General features: G+C 48.5%; 1 protein-coding gene across 2 annotated transcripts in view; it reads right to left on the reverse strand.

The window, feature by feature from the left end:
• LOC128686626 (tubulin alpha-1 chain) overlaps positions 1 to 22,131 on the reverse strand; it is a 74,290-nt gene that overhangs the window by 38,147 nt on the left and 14,012 nt on the right. The window contains exon 1 of one of the 2 annotated variants that reach the window (XM_070084252.1): positions 11,555 to 11,668. The exons of the other annotated variant lie outside the window; for it this stretch is intronic. Coding sequence (XP_069940353.1) covers positions 11,555 to 11,557 — 3 coding nt within the window. The 5' untranslated portion in view covers positions 11,558 to 11,668. Of the gene's footprint in view, positions 1 to 11,554; positions 11,669 to 22,131 lie in introns of those variants that run through there. 2 annotated transcript variants of the gene reach the window in all.

A 22,131-nucleotide genomic window follows, 5' to 3' on the forward strand; every position in this document is an offset into this window, starting at 1 on the left:
CAGGGTATCAGGTGTCACTTGCCACACCTCACCAGGGTATCAGGTGTCACTTGCCACACCTCACCAGGGTATCAGGTGTCACCTGCCACACCTCACCAGGGTATCAGGTGTCACTTGCCACACCTCACCAGGGTATCAGGTGTCACTTGCCACACCTCACCAGGGTATCAGGTGTCACCTGCCACACCTCACCAGGGTATCAGGTGTCACTTGCCACACCTCACCAGGGTATCAGGTGTCACCTGCCACACCTCACCAGGGTATCAGGTGTCACCTGCCACACCTCACCAGGGTATCAGGTGTCACCTGCCACACCTCACCAGGGTATCAGGTGTCACTTGCCACACCTCACCAGGGTATCAGGTGTCACCTGCCACACCTCACCAGGGTATCAGGTGTCACCTGCCACACCTCACCAGGGTATCAGGTGTCACCTGCCACACCTCACCAGGGTATCAGGTGTCACCTGCCACACCTCACCAGGGTATCAGGTGTCACCTGCCACACCTCACCAGGGTATCAGGTGTCACCTGCCACACCTCACCAGGGTATCAGGTGTCACCTGCCACACCTCACCAGGGTATCAGGTGTCACCTGCCACACCTCACCAGGGTATCAGGTGTCACCTGCCACACCTCACCAGGGTATCAGGTGTCACCTGCCACACCTCACCAGGGTATCAGGTGTCACCTGCCACACCTCACCAGGGTATCAGGTGTCACCTGCCACACCTCACCAGGGTATCAGGTGTCACCTGCTACACCTCACCAGGGTATCAGGTGTCACCTGCTACACCTCACCAGGGTATCAGGTGTCACCTGCTACACCTCACCAGGGTATCAGGTGTCACCTGCCACACCTCACCAGGGTATCAGGTGTCACCTGCCACACCTCACCAGGGTATCAGGTGTCACCTGCCACACCTCACCAGGGTATCAGGTGTCACCTGCCACACCTCACCAGGGTATCAGGTGTCACCTGCCACACCTCACCAGGGTATCAGGTGTCACCTGCCACACCTCACCAGGGTATCAGGTGTCACCTGCCACACCTCACCAGGGTATCAGGTGTCACCTGCCACAACTTTTAAGGGTCACAGGTGCCTCTGATACCTGAATACCAATGTGTGTTTCATCATCCGCCATGGTACCCATGTGGTAGCTTGAGAGTGCCTCTTCTGATCGCCTTCATATTTAAAACACAGTTGTTTCTATTGTGAGGAAACTTGGGAATGATTTTGGACTTTGTAGGTTTAAATTTCTATATTTTTTTTAACTACGTTCTGCATTTTCCATGCGAGATGAGCTTGGAAGTATATTGTTATTGTATTCAGAAAATTTACCAAACCCGAACTGGTCATGAGACACTAAAAGTCTGAGGGAAGCTACCAACATAGGGGAACTAACAAATAAAGTTGTAGTTGGCACAATAAATCTGTTTTGATAAAAAAAATCTTATTGTCTGTCCTGTTAGCGAGGCTGTCTGAGAGGAGAGCAAGTAAGGCGAGAGTGCCCAGGCGATGAAAAATGGACCGAAAGTGAACTATATATGCTCTTTGATAAATGGTTGTCTACATAATGTGACAGGTTGCCAGAGGCCTCTCAGTGCGGTAGCTGTGTGTCAGTCTTGTATGGCCAATACGCAGTCCTGTGAGAAGTTTCCCAGACGTGACAGTGATGATAAGAAGTCGACCAAGAATCCAACTGTGGCTAAATCAACAACTTGTCGTTCTCTAACCCCTCCAATAACGCTGTCATCGATCCCCAATGCTCTTAGATAAAACTGGAAAATTGTCTAAATATGGCATATCCCTGCGAAAAAGAGGTCGTGAGCTACATGTGCAGAAATCTGCAAGTTCATTGCTCTGGACACAAGCATGACCAGGGACTCAGCCGAAGAGACGACACAGCCAGCGTTGACTGCAAATGACGGCGGGATGCGAGGAAGCAAATCTTTAGGTAGCTTGCAAATGCTCTTTGAGAGTCAGAGATTATAACAAAATGTTGTGGGTAGCATCCTGAGGGTGGTATTATACTTTAGGGCTGGTCTTTTAAATGAACTGAGGTAGGATAACAACTCTTAGCCTGTAAAATTGACTTGAGTAATAAACCAAGCAAAAAAATAGGTAAAGAAGTAATGTGGAAGAAGTCTGCGAGAAGATCGTGTAACTACTGTGGAAATACAGTATTAGCCATTTCCGGTAAGCGACTCGGTATCACACTACTCGGAAAAAAATAGCTGCACATCCTGCACCATCAGAGGACTTAGAACCATCGGTGTACACAGGAGTGGCAAGTGAGTGTAACGATAAATGATCAAGAAAGAGGGAACGCATGTCCAGGGCAGTGAGACGAGACTTTGGCAAGGAAAAGGTGAAGGCACATACCTAATCATCAGTACCTCCCAAGATGGAATAGAAAACAAATGAACAGCGGATCAGAAAAGGAGAGCAGATAGAGAGAAGTAACTAGAGTTCAAAACTAATGATCAAAAGTACGTAATAAACAAGAACGATTATTGGAATAATCAGCTTTACTTATGTCTGTGACTATTCTATAGGTCTCAGGGCCATGAAGCTCATGTCAGCGAACAAGACAGAGTAGACAGTAAGTGTCTTGACGCTCTTGTGGAAGGTACCAAGACACAGACGTAGTCCTTGATGGTGTATAGCATCAAGCTTGGAAAAAATTAGCTGTTGAAGCAAATGAATACACCTGATTCTCCATAATTAAAATTAGAATCAAAGTTTTCATTTATAGCTCTTAAACGCCTCTTCCGAACCGGCTTCAGATTTACAAATATTGTGCACTGTAACTAGGGTAAAATTCATACATTTATTCGCCTGTCAGTCCTCCAGGTAAAATGTGACAAAATGTTCTCGTTCGTAATTTCCCCTGACAGTCTCCAGTCAAAGTGGAGGCCAAGAAGTTTATGTCTGGCAGACTGGGATAGGGGAAAGCATACAGGAAAAGTGAGAAACAGGGAATAACTGAGAGCCGAGTAAATATAGTAGAGTTATTTTTAAATACTGAGAATTTGAAGCAATGATGTAGCCCGTCGAGACGCACACTTCATGAAAGAGGAATAATACTTGATGAAAAAATGACGAATTCATCCACGTATAAAGAGGATCAAATATCCTGAAGTAGCACTGAAACTAGACCATTATTTGCTAACAAAACCAGGGTTGTGCTAAGAACTTACCCCTTTTGAAACGCCTTCTGCTTGAATAGTCTGAAGAGATTATTATTATTATAATCAAAAAGAAGCGCTAAGCCACAAGGGCTATACAGCAGTCTGAAGAGATGTTGCTGATCTGGACACTACAGTGTCGCTGTCATGAACGTCTTGAGAAAAACTGAGAGTTAGCCTCTTAGGCCAAGAGAATGAACCCGAAATAAGATGTGATATCGTCATGTCGTATAGTATACTTGTTCTTAGTCGAAAAAGAATTCCACGATGTGTATCGAGCCGGATTAGATGATCAGAAGTAGAACTTCCCCTTCTTCGTGAAACTAATAAGAGCTATAGGTTCATTTATGAAAGAAGTGAAGACCAAAGGAAGTCAGATAGAAGTGACCCACAGGAAACGTGTGGAAAGTGACTTCCTATTGCTACTTCCTAATGCTACTTCAATGCAATGTCCAGGACTGAAGCTGCTTCAGGAGAGTACTCGCCTGCTAATTTTCGCATTTTTTCCCCATATCGAATTCTGGTTTGGAAGAAAGATGCATTTGAAAGAGCAACTTTAATACTGCAGCCGAGCGTCCGGGGCTAGTGGAAGGAAAGGACAGAAGTCTCCCACTTCCTCAACATGCTTGAGAATTCCTAATAACTGAATCCGTTTTACACAGTTAAACTGTCTACCTGAGAGTGTAGTGGAACGCGTCGAGATGAGGGTGACCTGAGTAGAACCACGTTAAGTGAGGCTAGAGTTGGAGAGAGGCGGACAAAGGCTGCTTCAGTATTGGAGACTCAGTAATGCCAGGGGTGAAGCAGCCTCACACTGCTAGTACTGTGCCTCCCACACACTGCCGGTACTGTGCCTACTTCCAGGTATGTTTAGTAAATGAACGTTTGTACATGTGGTCACAGCCTCGTCCTTGACCGATGAATTAAGCAAAGTAAATATTTCTTAAAGACAGTATAAATTTTAATCGGAAAAAATAAAATCAGTCGAATTATTTCTCATTAAAAATTTCTTGGAATTTCATAACTTTTAAGTCTACACGGTGTTAAAATGTGTGTGACCAAGAACAAATGTCACGGCTACTGCCGTGTCTAACAAGGAGAAACCTAAAATAACCACCTCCTCCATCAGTTCCTCTCTCCTGCTTTATTCACTATTCCCTGTATCTCTGCCCCTCTTCTCCTTGTGTCTCTCTTTTCCTCTCCCCCTCCCCGTTCCTCCTCCTCTTCCCCCTTCCTGTACATCTTCTCTCCTCCCCTTGTCTTTCTCTTCCTCTCCTCATCCCTGTGTCCTTTTCTTCCTCTCTCACTCCCTGTATCTCTCTCTTCTCCATCTTGCCAAACTTCACTCGTCACGATCTCTGAAAAACATAATTGATTCACAGGACAAAGATGGCTCTTTTGTTAATTATGTGAGACTAAGAGGCAGGTGTGGCGTCTTAGTCTCACGGGTTACTGACGCTGACATAATACAGTGTATTAGGAAACCTACCTGAGGATTTCCAAATAAACTTAGTTATCCAAACTCCTTTATTTATCAAAATTATAAGTTGACCAAGGTAAGTTTTTACTCAGATTTTACAATGATCTTGAAAGGACACAGAAGTTATGGACACACGTATTATATACATTTACCAAGGATAAGCCAATAATAGCACTTGTTAGGCATCCCCAGGACGGGCACCCTAAAGTGACTGCCTGATTTTCTTTTTTTTTTCTTCCTCCAGACTTTTGTTTATAACCTAAGAACGCCTCATCCGATTGATTTCAACTTTCTAGTACTGGTTTACTGTACCGGAACATGGGTTGATGTACCTCCTGGCGTGTGTTGTGCTCGGTCATCAACATTTCCTCACCTCTATACTATCATATTTCTAGTACACCTTTATTTTTTTTTTATTCCTTCAACGTTTTCATTCATAACTCAAGAACACCTCTTCAGATCGGTTTCAGATTTGCAAAGTATATACAATGTAGCTAGAGTAAGATGCATGCATTTTTTCGCATTTGCAGGAGTCCTCTGGTCAGTGTTATATTGATTCCCTGATTTTGTTTCCATATGATAACTCTGATCGGCTTTAAACTTATAACAGTGATATATCCTACTTAGAAGAAGGTTGAAATTGTTACTGGGGTGTTAATTTTGTTTTTAAAAAAGTGTGGCATTTTTCCACGAAATATTTTGATTAAGCAGCAACAGCAACACTCTCCAACACCGTCATTATAACAGCTAATACACCATGCTTGGTGTAGCATAGTGCACTGTGATGGTACTAGTAGACAACCACCATCACCTCCAACTACCAGTAAACAACCACCACCACCTCCACCAACTACCAGTAAACAACTACCACCACCTCCACCAACTACCAGTAAACAACCACCACCACTCTCAGTAGTATCAGTTCCCAGTAGTATCAGTTCCCAGTAGTACCAGTTACCAGTAACCAGTTACCAGTAGTATGACTCTCTACCAACCATCTGTGTGAATCACTGACTGTTATTCATGTTGCTGCTGACCATAGCATGTTTTTGAACGCCGCTCACCCCTACGACCCAATTCGTGAGTCAGTCTTAGAGAGAGTTAGCAGAGAGGCAGGCCAGGCGTGGTGCTCCCCATATTTACCCTCCAATATACGTACTAGAACATCCAACGTGAGTGTTATTACCCAATCCACGTAATCGAACCCCCCCACACATGACACCACCTCCACCAACTACCAGTAAACAACCACCACCCTCAACTACCAGTAAACAACCACCACCACCTCTACCAACTACCAGTAAACCACCACCACCTCCACCAATTGCCAGTAGACAACCATCATCTCCAACTACCAGTAAACAACCACCACCACCACCAGTAAACAACCACCACCTCCAACTACCAATAAACAACCACCACCACCTCCACCAACTACCAGTAAACAACCACCATCTCCACCAACTACCAGTAAACAACCACCACCTCCAACTACCAGTAAACAACCACCACCTCCAACTACCAATAAACAACCACCACCACCTCCACCAACTACCAGTAAACAACCACCACCACCTCCACCATCTACCAGTAGACAAGCATCATCTACACCAACTACCAGTAAACAACCACCACCACCACTACCAGTAAACAACCACCACCTCCAACTACCAATAAACAGCCACCACCACCTCCACCAACTACCAGTAAACAACCACCACCACCTCCACCAACTACCAGTAAACAACCACCACAACCTCCACCAACTACAAGTAAACAACCACCTCCACCAACTACCAGTAGACAACCACCACAACCTCCACCAACTACCAGTAGACAACCACCACAACCTCCACCAACTACCAGTAAACAACCACCACCACCCCCGCCAACTACCAGTAAAGAACCACAATCACCTACTAGCAAACAACCACAACCGCTTCTACCGCCCACCAATAAACAACCACAACTACCCACCAGTAAACAACCACCACCACCCCTCAGTAAAGAACCACAATCACTCGCCCGTAAAGAACCACAATCACCTGCTACCACAATCGCCAAGCTTGGGTGGTAACTAGCCTCGCACAACCAGGGCACCTTAGTATTTCCGGTATGTGTACTCACCTATTTGTGGTTGCAGGGGTCGAGACTCAGCTCCTGAGTGTGTGTGTACGTATATGTGTACGCGCGTGTGCGTGTGTGCGAGCGCGTGTACATGTGTGTCTGTAAGCAGGTGTACCTTTGCGCGTGCCCGTGTGTGGGAGGGGAAGTGGGGGAGGGGAAGTGGGGGGGGATGAGTGATGGAGGAAGAAGCATGGGTTAAATTTAATCTACCATAAACAGAAGTTACCTTCCCACCAGGATCACAGTGGAAAGCCGCTAGGGAGAACGAGAATGAATATATAATTTTAGAGGAATGACCCCGTGTGGGTTTAGCACTTTTATGTGTGTAAACGTAGTAATATAAGAAAATGAAGGGAAGATGATGTTAGAAGTGGGAAGGAAGAGAAGCCTCTGAAGTGAAGACACGGGTATCGTAGTGGTGGTTACTGACGTGAGACAGAGGTGGGTAAATAACTCCAGTGTAATGTGTGAGGCCTTACCACTGAGTGTGGTGGCTGGGCTACACTTACACTGGTTCTCACTGTGTACCACCATCACCTGCTCGACACCCAACAAAATGTAAACTTCATCAGCAGAACTCTCATACCTTACGTCATTATTTGAATGCGAAAAAAAAAAGAAAATCGAGAAATTCCAACACACCTCCCCCATAAAGGCTCAAGATGGCTTCTCTAGTTAATTTTATAATAACCACTGGTGTTTCTGTTGAACATTGGTGTGGTATGCACGGTTCTTTTTGCCCTGAGCCACTGGCAAATTGCTGTCTTTTTTTTTTGAGGGGGGGCTGTTGTCCCCCCCTCACTTGTCGACGGTATTTTGGTCGGGTGCCAAACACCTTTTTTTCACGTGATAATTTTGCAAGTTTAAAAGAAAATAATGTAGTTACGTAACACATCCCTCACGTAGGATGGTTTTCATGTGGTGTTCCATCTCGCAGGACGGGTTTACACTCGAGGTTCTGAAATCTGTCAGCCTGAGCTCAGAGACTTCAGATGAGTAATTAACTCATCATAAAGCGTATCGTTTTCTTGTGCTGCGGATTTTTCGTGACTTTTGGGAGAAGTTGATCTCCAGCTCAGAGGTGCACATCTCTTTGTCAACACTGAGTTTATTATAATCACACTATATTATTAAAGTAATTTTAATTAATGCGATAAGCGTTAATTATAATTCTAACAAAGTAATTAAATGGCTCAGATTATGAGTGTTTCCAGTCTCTGGTCTTGTCATAGACTGGAAGCTCCATCTTCCATGTATGACAAGTATTATTTACTAATCTCCTACCAATATGTGGTCACTATATCCCCGCAGACAACACTTTTAATATTTCTACATATTAACTCAATAAAGACATAATACCAAAAATTCAAGCCAAATAATCTAGCCTCACCTACTGTAAATAATTCTAATTACTGAAACTTGTTGATTATTATTATAATCAAAAAGAAGCGCTAAGCCACAAGGGCTATACAGCTGAAACTTGTTGATTATTATTATTATTACAATCAAGGGGGAAGCGCTAAACCCGGAGGATTATACAGCGCCTGGGGGGGGATGTGGAAGGCATTCAGGCTTAATTTGGGGAACTGGAGCACAGATCCAATTCCCTAAATCAAGAGCCCCTCACCAACATCAAGGAACCTTCCTTGAGGGGTGAAACTTGTTGAGACCCTTCAAGGTGGAGCGCTCTATTGTTGAAGGTTTCTTGAGCCATGAAATTGGAGATACCCTTCCTTTCCTTGACTCAAACCTGATTACCTCACATTCTTCAGGCGTTGTATGAGTGTTTCTCGATAAATATAAATATAATCATGAAGTAGAGTGCCTACACTCTGAAGGACATGGGGATATTTGCAGTTTTCAAATGTAGTATCGGCACGCCTCTGATAAGACAGTGATGGAGTGAGTGATGATGAAAATGTTTTTTCTTTTTCTGGTCACCCTACGCCTGTAGGAGACAGCCGGTATGTTTAAAAAAATAATAGGCGCCAATAGTCCCTTGGACTATTGGTGCCTATTATTTTTTTAGTCACCAATAGTTCCTTGGACTATTGGTGTCTCTGTAACGAAAAGAGTTATTATTATAATTACATCAAAGCGCTAAACCTACTAGGATCATATGTCTGTAACGAAAAGAATGTTACACGCTACACAAATAACCCGCACATAAAAGAGAGAAGCTTACGACAACGTTTCGGTCCGACTTGGACCATTGACAAAGTCACACTGTGTGACTTTGTCAATGGTCCAAGTCGGACCGAAACGTCGTCGTAAGCTTCTCTCTTTTATGTGCGGGTTATTTGTGTATCGTTCCAGTCACGGTATTGTGCCTTTTTGTTATTTATTAATGTTACACGCTAGTTTTCAAACATTTGACGAGACTACAACATTTGTTGTTGTGGTTCCCTCCCTCTCCTTCTTAAGGGAGTTTCCTTGATGCTGGCGAGGGGCTCTTGATCTAAGAAACCGCACCTATGCTCTAATTCATTGAACTGAGTCCGAATGCCTTCCGTTCTCCCAGGCGCTGTATGATTCCTACGGGTGTAGCGCTCCGCCTACGAATGTGATAATATTATCGTTTCAATTACCGAAGATGTGACCGCATACATGAAGTGTAAACAACTCGGTACCACTGAAACTGTCTCACTTAGCTCCCGTAACTCTACATGGATGCTGGTATGTATGTACACCCACCACCAGCGTGTGTACATGTACACAAACGCACGTGACTAGATACGTGTGTATATTTGTGTACACATCCGTAAGTGATGGCCTCGTGTGTACGCTATAAACGCACACACCTGTACGTGAGTGCAGGTTTAAATGTACCAAAATCTAAATGTCATGCGAATGGAGGCTGCATATTTTATTTTAAAAAGTTTATAGGCGGAACCTCATATAAACCTAGTCTATAGGCTGAAAGCCCATGTATTATACGTAACGTAGATTATAGGCTGAACATCCATGTATAATACATAGCCTAGATTATAGACTAAACACCGATGCCTTAACCTTCTGTTAGTCTAACGGGAAACAGTGAGTAAACTTGGCTAGGTTAACACTGTGCAACATTTCCTCTGTTGTCACACCAGCAGAAGACATGTTTCTGTTGCAACAGCAGCAGACGACCTTTGCAACACCCTGGCTGTACACAACTACCCACTTGAACTTGGGAAATTAAAGTGTTTTTTTTTTCAGAAATTTGCGCATTATTCCGCTTTTGTAATTTTTCCGAAGCTTTCCCACCGCCATCGAAATAACAACAGTATTAATATAACAACAAGTCTAACATAATGTTAACAACAATATTAACATATTCAATCTTCTTCCCTGAGCGATCGTATTATATTTGTTGACTATCTTAAGAGGCACGTAAGTTCCCCCGTCTTCTAATAACATGTAAATTTTTCCACTATAATCTACCTTGTCCATAATTACTATCGCATTTACTTTGTCTGCTTTCGTAAGATGACGTGTAGGATCTTTCCATAATTCATGGTATAACTGACTCACGAAATCGTAATGACACTATTGCAAACAAACCATACCACGGGTGGGGTTTGAACCCACGGTCTGGAGTTTTGAGACTGACGGCGGGTTCAAACTCCACCCGTGGTATGGTTTTTCATGGTATAACTTAACAAATCTTTTAGGACAATTGTGCTGGAGAGGTCTGACCTCTCCGACAGAGCAAATGCGATAATAATTATGGACAAGGTAGACTATAGGGCAAAAATAAACATGATATTAAGACATAGGGAAACTTACGCGCCCCTTAAGTCTTTTCCGAGAGTCAGGGTGGACGACCGATGGAACAGCACGGATGGACGCAGACAACTGACGGGATGGAGAGGACGGATGGACGGAACGACACGGGCGGATGGACGGAACGACACGGGCGGATGGACGGAACGACACGGACGGAAGGGCCCAGATGATGGATGTAACAACGCAGATGGATGGAGGGAACAACGACGGACGATGGATGATGTGGTCGGATGCACAGAGGATGAGCGGAGCAGTCAGAGGATGCAAGAGATGACGCAGAGGAGTGAAAACGGCGCGAAGCATGAACTGAACGGCACAGGTGTACAAAAAGACGTAGATGGTGTACGAAACAGCGCAGAAGGTGAACGAAAAACGGAGCAGAGGATGGACAAAGCGGTGCAGAAGAATTTACGGAGTGGCGCACAACGATGAACGGAAAAGCCCGGATGATAGAAGGCACAGTACTGACAACTGGTATACCTGTAAGATTCTATTGTCAGTCAACTGACATGGGTGTTTGTCATGACATCTGTGGTACGTACACAGAGGCGTGGACGTAGGAGGGTGTGCGTCTTGACACACACTCCTGAAGGTGACGAGGCAAGGTAGTAGTGACGGCCGGCTTTACCAGTGCTCCACTCTGTAGATCTTACTAATGCTGTACATTAATGATACGTCAGCCTCCCATCCCCCTTAGCTGGCTTTTACTAAATGTTGTACACGTCGTATTACAACCAGCTGAAGCATAGCTGCACTCCTCTGGGGTTACAGTCTGTTATGTAGTGGAAGGTGTTAGTGTCACATTCACGTGTGTGGGTGCTGTGTAGTGGAAGATCTGTCTACACTGTCACTACATCTTCACCCACTAGTTTTATACACCGTAAGACTGGACACTTAAACTTACCTCATTGGTTTCTACACCGTCAGTAATCTATCGTCCCACTTCAAAATTTAGCTTGCCCTCTCTGAGTGCTTGAGACAACTTACCATTGTTGGTGTGATTTGTGATGGCACCCGAGGAGCAGCTCCACCCTATAAGGACGTTAAGGAATCCCCACGAGCAATAACTTACACCTCGCCGTGGCTTCAGTTTTATGCTAGCGCTGAGTACAACCTACCAGTTAGTATTTTTATTAATGCTGGTGTGATACATGTTAATTATAAAGTGTGGTACGAAAGTGTTCTTCCTTAACAGTATTTTTGAATTACAATGATTTTTACACTAATGTAGTGAAATCCTTAAACACGCAGATTGTATATTTAGGTAATGTTGGCAACTGAACTTCCCAGCTAAGACGCTTCGAGCTTGTTTTACTTAGACCATCTCTGAGTGGCTGGTTGCCACACCCATTCAGTACGAGAGGTTATGATTGGTTGGCAGCACTGGTCAGCGCCCTTCGTTACTTTCATTGCCAATGCAAGTTTGGTGAGTAGTATTACTGATATATACTGAATTTTAATTCTTTGAGAAAAAGAATATCTGTTTTAATATTAAGCATATTAATGAAAAAAAAAATAATGTGTTAATAATAACAAGTTACATTCAACTCCAAAATTATACTAGAAAGTTTGTGGTCACTCTGAGGTTTATAATGATACTAAACAACGATTAGAAATTACGATACATACAGAGTACAAACAAACAAAGAGTCTGGAGGATCTTGGGCTTCCAGTGTACCATGGCCAGGTACTGAAGAATTAGAACCAGAGAACATTATTACAGCTTGTCTGTGGAATGTTATCAGTGATACCTGACTTTGTGGCACCTACAGCTAGACAATATCATAGGACACTATGTGGTGATCCTTTATATTTTAGAAGGGGTGGAAAACCTAGGCACAGTAAGCTAGCGGATGTTTAACCACTAAGTGAGTGGTCATCATGTGGGATACACCCGAGTCAGGAGATACTGTAATGTTTCCTGACGACCATAATACACACCAACACCTATGCCATGATGCAGTCCACCCAATAACTTCTTTATTATTATGAAGTTCACTACTAAGGTTCTGTTCGGATTTTTAACCCCAGAGGGTTAGTCACCCAGGATAACCCAAGAAAGTCAGTGCGTCACCGAGGACTCTATCTTATTTCCACTGGGGTCCTTAAATCTTGTCCCCCAGGATGCGACCTACACCAGTTGACTAATATCCAGGTACCTACCTGCTTGCTATGTGAACGGGATAACAGGTGTAAGGAAACATGCCCAATGTTCTACCCTTGCCGGGAATCGAACCACGGACACTCAGTGTGTGAGGCGAGTGTTACCATTATGGCTTAACATACCTGTTCACTACCTGTCAAGAATGCTTTTCTTTAATCCGTATTTTAGGGATTAGACTCAGTAAATATGCACCGGTTGACATTCAGCTCACAACGTACACACAATGAGTGACATAGAGCTCTAGTTGCATGCACATTGACAAACATACGCCTCTAATGTAGGTGTATGTATACTGAAAGACTTACACCTTTTGAAGTGTCTTTCAGTGTACATACACACACACCAGGAACTATGAATCGACCCCTGCAACCACAATTAGGTGAGTACACACACACACACACACACACACACACACACACACACACACACACACACACACACACACGCACGCACGCACGCACGCACACGCACGCGCGCACACGCACGCGCACGCACGCGCACACGCACGCACACACACACACACACACACACACACACACACACACACACACACACACACACACACACACACACACACACACACACACGACTGCAAAGAGACCTGGACAGGCTGGACATGAGGTCCAGAAACTGGCTTCTCGAATTCAACCCTGCCAAATGCAAAGTCATGAAGATTGGGGAGGGGCAAAGAAGACCGCAGACAGAGTATAGGCTAGGTGGACAAAGACTACAGACTTCACTCAGGGAGAAAGACCTTGGGGTGACCATAACACCGAGCACGTCACCGGAGGCACACATCAACCAAATAACTGCTGCAGCATATGGGCGCCTGGCAAACCTGAGAATAGCGTTCCGATACCTTAATAAGGAATCGTTCAAGACACTGTACACTGTGTATGTTAGGCCCATACTGGAGTATGCAGCACCAGTCTGGAACCCACACCTGGTCAAGCACGTCAAGAAGTTAGAGAAAGTACAAAGGTTTGCAACAAGGCTAGTTCCAGACCTCAGGGGGATGTCGTACGAGGAAAGGTTGAGGGAAATCGGACTGACGACACTGGAGGACAGAAGGGTCAGGGGAGACATGATAACGATATACAAGATACTGCGGGGAATAGACAAGGTGGACAGAGATAGGATGTTCCAGAGATGGGACACAGAAACAAGGGGTCACAACTGGAAGCTGAAGACTCAGACGAGTCACAGGGACATTAGGAAGTATTTCTTCAGTCATAGAGTCGTCAGGAAGTGGAATAGCCTAGCAAGTGAAGTAGTGGAGGCAGGAACCATACATAGTTTTAAGAAGAGGTATGACAAAGCTCAGGAAGCAGAGAGGGAGAGGACCTAGTAGCGATCAGTGAAGAGGCGTGCCAGGAGCTGAGTCTCGACCCCTGCAACCACAATTAGGTGAGTACACACACACGCACACGCACACACACACACGTACGTACGTGGCGAGGTGTCAGAGTGGGCACCTGTGACCAGCGGGGTCCCACAGGGGTCAGTCCTAGGACCAGTGCTGTTTCTGGTATTTATAAACGACATGGCGGAAGGAATAAACTCTGAGGTGTCCCTGTTTGCAGATGACGTGAAGTTCATGAGAAGAATTCATTCGATCGAAGACCAGGCAGAACTACAAAGGGATCTGGACAGGCTGCAGACCTGGTCCAGCAATTGGCTCCTGGAGTTCAATCCCACCAAGTGCAAAGTCATGAAGATTGGGGAAGGGCAAAGAAGACCGCAGACGGAGTACAGTCTAGGGGGCCAGAGACTACAAGCCTCACTCAAGGAAAAAGATCTTGGGGTGAGTATAACACCAGGCACATCTCCTGAAGTGTACATCAACCAAATAACTGCTGCAGCATATGGGCGCCTAGCAAACCTCAGAACAGCATTCCGACATCTTAATAAGGAATCGTTCAGGACCCTGTACACCGTGTACGTTAGGCCCATATTGGAGTATGCGATACCAGTTTGGAACCCACACCTAGCCAAGCACGTAAAGAAACTAGAGAAAGTGCAAAGGTTTGCAACAAGACTAGTCCCAGAGCTAAGAGGTATGTCCTATGAGGAGAGGTTAAGGGAAATCAACCTGACGACACTGGAGGACAGGAGATATAGGGGAAACATGATAGCGACATACAAAATACTGAGAGGAATTGACAAGGTGGACCAAGACAGGATGTTCCAGAGAATGGACACAGTAGCAAGGGGACACAGTTGGAAGTTGAAGACACAGATGGATCACAGGGATGTTAGGAAGTATTTCTTCATCCACAGAGTAGTCAGGAAGTGGAATAGTTTGGGAAGCGATGTAGTGGAGGTAGGATCCATATATAGCTTTAAGCAGAGGTATGATAAAGCTCACGGTTCAGGGAGAGTGACCTAGTAGCGACCAGTGAAGAGGCGGGACCAGGAGCTTGGACTCGACCCCTGCAACCTCAACTAGGTGAGTACAACTAGGTGAGTACACACACTATAAAATGGGGGACTACACAGGCATGAGGAACGTCCTGCAGGAGGTTCAGTGGGGCAGAGAACTGGTAGGAAAATCAGTAAACGAGATGATGGAATATGTGGCAACAAAGTGCAAGGAGACAGAGGAAAGGTTTGTTCCCAAGGGAAATAGAAATAATAGGAAGACCAAAGCGAGTCCTTGGTTTACCAGAAGGTGTAGGGAGGCAAAAACTTAGTGCACCAGAGAATGGAAAAGGTACAGGAGGCAAAGGACCCAGGAAAATAAGGAGATTAGTAGAAGAGCCAGAAACGAGTATGCACAGATAAGGAGGGAGGCCAAGCGACAGTAAGAAAACGACATAGCATCGAAAGTCAAGTCTGACCCGAAACTGCTGTATAGTCACATAAGGAAGACAACAGTCAAAGACCAGGTGATAAGGCTGAAGAAAGAAGGTGGAGAACTCACAAGAAACGATGAAGAGGTATGTGAGGAGCTCAACATGAGATTTAAGGAAGTATTTACAGTGGAGACAGGAAGGCCTCTGGGGGGACAGACCAGATGGGGACACCAGCAAGGAACATACCAACAGGTGTTGGATGACATAAATACAAAGGAGGAGGTGAAGAAGCTGCTAAGGGACATAGATACCTCAAAGGCAATGGGACCGGGTCCTTAGAGAGGGAGCAGATATGCTGTGTGTGCCACTTACCACAATCTTCAACACATCCCTGGAAACTGGGCAACTACCTGAGGTATGGAACACAGCAAATGTAGTTCCCATTTTTAAAAAAGGAGACAGAAAAGAGGTACTAAACTATAGACCCATGTCACTGACGTGTATAGTATGCAAAGTTATGGAGAAGATTATCAGGAGGAGAGTGGTGGAGCACCTGGAATGGAACAAGAGTATAAACGCCAACCAGCACGGATTCATGGAATGCAAATCCTGTGTCACAAACCTTCTGGAGTTTTATGATAAAGTAACAGAAGTAAGACACGAGAGAGAGGGGTGGGTTGATTGCATCTTCTTGGACTGCGAGAAGGCCTTTGACACAGTTCCTCACAAGAGATTAGTGCAGAACCTAGAGGATCAGGCGCATATAACAGGAAGGGAACTGCAATGGATCAGAGAATACCTGACAGGGAGGCAACAACGGGTCATGGTATGTAATGATGTATAACAGTGCGCACCTGTGACGAGCGGGGTCCCACAGGGGTCGGTCCTAGGACCAGTGCTATTTTTGATATATGTGAACGACATGATGGAAGTGTCCCTGTTCGCAGACGATGTGAAGTTAATGAGGAGGGAGAGAGGACACAGTAGCAACCAGTGAAGAGGCGGGGCCAGGAGCTAAGACTCGACCCCTGCAACCACAAATAGGTGAGTACAAATAGGCGAGTACACACACACACACACACACACCACTCAAAGGATAAATGCCTTTGACAAATGGTAAGTAACAGGTCAAGTGTCTATCGATATGTGACTTTGACCACTTAGTGTATATTAACCGGGAGAATGCACTGTTTATCTCGGTGTATACACTGAAGGGTCTTCCTAGATGCCGGTTCATTCAGTGAACCGGTGCTACCCTTCCAGTCCCTTGGATCAGACCTGGTTTCCTCCCATTCTCCTGGCGGTGTATGGCTCGTACGAGTTTAGCGCGTTCCTGTGAGTATAACAGGGCTCAACTTCCTTAATTGCTCTTCCTCAGTGTTTTCCCCGTCTCTCTAACTCCTGCTCCCTCCCTGATGCTTCCCTCCCTGATGCTTCCCTCCCTGCTGCTTCCCTCCCTGCTGCTTCCCTCCGTCCTGCTTCCCTCTCTGCTGCTTCCCTCCCTGCTGCTTCCCTCCCTGCTGCTTCCCTCCCTGCTGCTTCCCCTCTCTGCTGCTTCCCCTCTCTGCTGCTTCCCTCCCTGCTGCTTCCCTCCCTGCTGCTTCCCTCCCGGCTGCTTCCCTCTCTGCTGCTTCCCTCCCTGCTGCTTCCCTCCCTGCTACTTTCCTCCCTGCTGCTTCCCTCCCTGCTGCTTCCCTCTCTGCTGCTTCCCTCCCTGCTGCTTCCCTCCCTGCTGCTTCCCTCCCTGCTGCTTCCCTCTCTGCTGCTTCCCTCCCTGCTGCTTCCCTCCCTGCTGCTTCCCTCCCTGCTGCTTCCCTCCCTGCTGCTTCCCTCTCTGCTGCTTCCCTCCCTGCTGCTTCCCTCCCTGCTGCTTCCCTCTCTGCTGCTTCCCTCCCTGCTGCTTCCCTCCCTGCTGCTTCCCTCTCTGCTGCTTCCCTCTCTGCTGCTTCCCTCCCTGCTGCTTCCCTCTCTGCTGCTTCCCTCCCTGCTGCTTCCCTCCCTGCTGCTTCCCTCTCTGCTGCTTCCCTCCCTGCTGCTTCCATCCCTGCTGCTTCCCTCTCTGCTGCTTCCCTCCCTGCTGCTTCCCTCTCTGCTGCTTCCCTCCCTGCTGCTTCCCTCTTTGCTGCTTCCCTCCCTGCTGCTTCCCTCTCTGCTGCTTCCCTCTCTGCTGCTTCCCTCCCTGCTGCTTCCCTCCCTGCTGCTTCCCTCCCTGCTGCTTCCCTCCCTGCTGCTTCCCTCCCTGCTGCTTCCTTCTCTGCTGCTTCCCTCCCTGCTACGTCACCACTTCCTCTCACCCGTCTTACTCTCCTACCACCCAGCGTGACTCACCACAACACAGCAGACTGCTACCACCCAGCGTGACTCCCCACAACACAGCAGACTGCTACCACCCAGCGTGACTCCCCACAACACAGCAGACTGGTACCACCCAGCGTGACTCCCCACAACACAGCAGACTCGCCACGCAGCGTGACTCCCCACAACACAGCAGACTGATACCACCCAGCGTGACTCCCCACAACACAGCAGACTGCTACCACCCAGCGTGACTCCCCACAACACAGCAAACTGCTGCCACGCATCATGACTCCCCACAACACAGCAGACTGCTACCACCCAGCGTGACTCCCCACAACACAGCAGACTGCTACCACCCAGCATGACTCCCCACAACACAGCAGACTGCTACCACCCAGCGTGACTCCCCACAACACAGCAGACTCGCCACGCAGCGTGACTCCCCACAACACAGCAGACTGATACCACCCAGCGTGACTCCCCACAACACAGCAGACTGCTACCACCCAGCGTGACTCCCCACAACACAGCAGACTCGCCACGCAGCGTGACTCCCCACAACACAGCAGACTGATACCACCCAGCGTGACTCCCCACAACACAGCAGACTGCTACCACCCAGCGTGACTCCCCACAACAAAGCAAACTGCTGCCACGCATCATGACTCCCCACAACACAGCAGACTGCTACCACCCAGCGTGACTCCCCACAACACAGCAGACTGCTACCACCCAGCATGACTCCCCACAACACAGCAGACTGCTACCACCCAGCGTGACTCCCCACAACACAGCAGACTACTACCACCCAGCATGACTCCCCACAACACAGCAGACTGCTACCACCCAGTGTGACTCCCCACAACACAGCAGACTGCTACCACCCAGCATGACTCACCACAACACAGCAGACTGCTACCACCCAGCACAGCTCACCATAACACAGCAGACTGCTGCCACCCAGCGTGATTCACCACAACACAGCAGACTGCTACCACCCAGTGTGACTCCCCACAACACAGCAGACTGCTACCACCCAGCGTGACTCACCACAACACAGCAGACTGCTACCACCCAGTGTGACTCCCCACAACACAGCAGATTGTTACCACCCAGTGTGACTCCCCACAACACAGCAGACTGCTACCACCCAGTGTGACTCCCCACAACACAGCAGACTGCTACCACCCAGTGTGACTCCTCACAACACAGCGGACTGCTGCCACCCAGCGTGACTCCCCACAACACAGTGGACTGCTGCCACCCAGCGTGACTCCCCACAACACAGCAGACTGCTGCCACCCAGCGTGACTCCCCACAACACAGCAGACTGCTTCCACCCAGTGTGACTCCCCACAACACAGCAGACTGCTACCACCCAGCGTGACTCCCCACAACACAGCAGACTGCTACCACCCAGCATGACTCACCACAACACAGCAGACTGCTACCACCCAGCACAGCTCACCATAACACAGCAGACTGTTGCCACCCAGCGTGACTCACCACAACACAGCAGACTGCTACCACCCAGTGTGACTCCCCACAACACAGCAGACTGCTACCACCCAGTGTGACTCCCCACAACACAGCAGACTGCTACCACCCAGCGTGACTCCCCACAACACAGCAGACTGCTGCCACCCAGCGTGACTCCCCACAACACAGCAGACTGCTGCCACCCAGCGTGACTCCCCACAACACAGCAGACTGCTTCCACCCAGTGTGACTCCCCACAACACAGCAGACTGCTACCACCCAGCGTGACTCCCCACAACACAGCAGACTGCTACCACCCAGCATGACTCACCACAACACAGCAGACTGCTACCACCCAGCACAGCTCACCATAACACAGCAGACTGCTGCCACCCAGCGTGACTCACCACAACACAGCAGACTGCTACCACCCAGTGTGACTCCCCACAACACAGCAGACTGCTACCACCCAGCGTGACTCACCACAACACAGCAGACTGCTACCACCCAGTGTGACTCCCCACAACACAGCAGACTGCTACCACCCAGTGTGACTCCCCACAACACAGCGGACTGCTACCACCCAGTGTGACTCCCCACAACACAGCAGACTGCTACCACCCAGCGTGACTCCTCACAACACAGCAGACTGCTGCCACCCAGCGTGACTCCCCACAACACAGCAGACTGCTACCACCCAGCGTGACTCCCCACAACACAGGAGACTGCTACCACCCAGCGTGACTCCCCACAACACAGCAGACTGCTGCCACCCAGCGTGACTCCCCACAACATAGCAGACTGCTACCACCCAGCGTGACTCCTCACAACACAGCAGACTGCTACCACCCAGCGTGACTCCCCACAACACAGCAGACTGCTACTACCCAGCGTGACTCACCACAACACAGCAGACTGCTACCACCCAGCACGGCTCACCATAACACAGCAGACTGCTGCCACCCAGCGTGACTCACAACAACACAGCAGACTGCTACCACCCAGCATGACTCACCACAACACAGCAGACTGCTACCACCCAGTGTGACTCCCCACAACACAGCAGACTGCTACCACCCAGTGTGACTCCCCACAACACAGCAGACTGCTACCACCCAGTGTGACTCACCACAACACAGCAGACTGCTACCACCCAGTGTGACTACCCACAACACAGCAGACTGCTACCAGTGTGACTCCCCACAACACAGCAGACTGCTACCACCCAGTGTGACTCACCACAACACAGCAGACTGCTACCACCCAGTGTGACTCCCCACAACACAGCAGACTGCTGCCACCCAGCGTAACTCCCCACAACACAGCAGACTACCACCCAGCGTGACTCCCCACAACACAGCAGACTGCTGCCACCCAGCGTGACTCCCCACAACACAGCAGACTGCTGCCAACCAACGTGACTCCCCACAACACAGAAGACTGCTACCACCCAGTGTGACTCCCCACAACACAGCAGACTGCTACCACCCAGTGTGACTCCCCACAACACAGCAGACTACCACCCAGTGTGACTCCCCACAACACAGCAGACTGCTACCACCCAGTGTGACTCACCACAACACAGCAGACTGCTACCACCCAGTGTGACTACCCACAACACAGCAGACTGCTACCAGTGTGACTCCCCACAACACAGCAGACTGCTACCACCCAGTGTGAATACCCACAACACAGCAGACTGCTACCACCCAGTGTGACTCCCCACAACACAGCAGACTGCTGCCACCCAGCGTGACTCCCCACAACACAGCAGACTACCACCCAGCGTGACTCCCCACAACACAGCAGACTGTTACCACCCAGCGTGACTCCCCACAACACAGCAGACTGCTGCCACCCAGCGTGACTCCCCACAACACAGCAGACTGCTGCCACCCAACGTGACTCCCCACAACACAGCAGACTGCTACCACCAAGTGTGACTCCCCACAACACAGCAGACTGCTACCACCCAGCGTGACTCACAACAACACAGCAGACTGCTGCCACCCAGCGTGACTCACCACAACACAGCAGACTGCTACCTCCCAGCGTGTCTCCCCACAACACAGCAGACTGCTGCCACCCAGCGTGACTCCCCACAACACAGCAGACTGCTGCCACCCAACGTGACTCCCTACAACACAGCAGACTGCTACCACCCAGTGTGACTCCCCACAACACAGCAGACTGCTACCACCCAGCGTGACTCCCCACAACACAGCAGACTGCTACCACCCAGCACGGCTCACCATAACACAGCAGACTGCTGCCACCCAGCGTGACTCACCACAACACAGCAGACTGCTACCACCCAGCGTGACTCCCCACAACACAGCAGACTGCTGCCACCGAGCGTGACTCCCCACAACACAGCAGACTGCTGCCACCCAGCGTGACTCCCCACAACACGGCAGACTGCTGCCACGCAGCGTGACTCCCCACAACACAGCAGACTGCTGCCACCCAGCGTGACTCCCCACAACACAGCAGACTGCTGCCACCCAGCGTGACTCCCCACAACACAGCCGACTGCTACCACCCAGCGTGACTCCCCACAACACAGCAGACTGCTGCCACCCAGCGTGACTCCCCACAACACAGCAGACTGCTGCCACCCAGCGTGACTCCCCACAACACAGCAGACTGCTACCACCCAGCATGGCTCACCATAACACAGCAGACTGCTGCCACCCAGCGTGACTCACCACAACACAGCAGACTGCTGCCACCCAGCGTGACTCACCACAACACAGCAGACTGCTACCACCCAGCGTGACTCACCACAACACAGCAGACTGCTACCACCCAGCGTGACTCCCCACAAC

This window comes from Cherax quadricarinatus, chromosome 12 (assembly GCF_038502225.1).
Source record: "Cherax quadricarinatus isolate ZL_2023a chromosome 12, ASM3850222v1, whole genome shotgun sequence".
NCBI classification, from domain to species: domain Eukaryota; kingdom Metazoa; phylum Arthropoda; class Malacostraca; order Decapoda; family Parastacidae; genus Cherax; species Cherax quadricarinatus.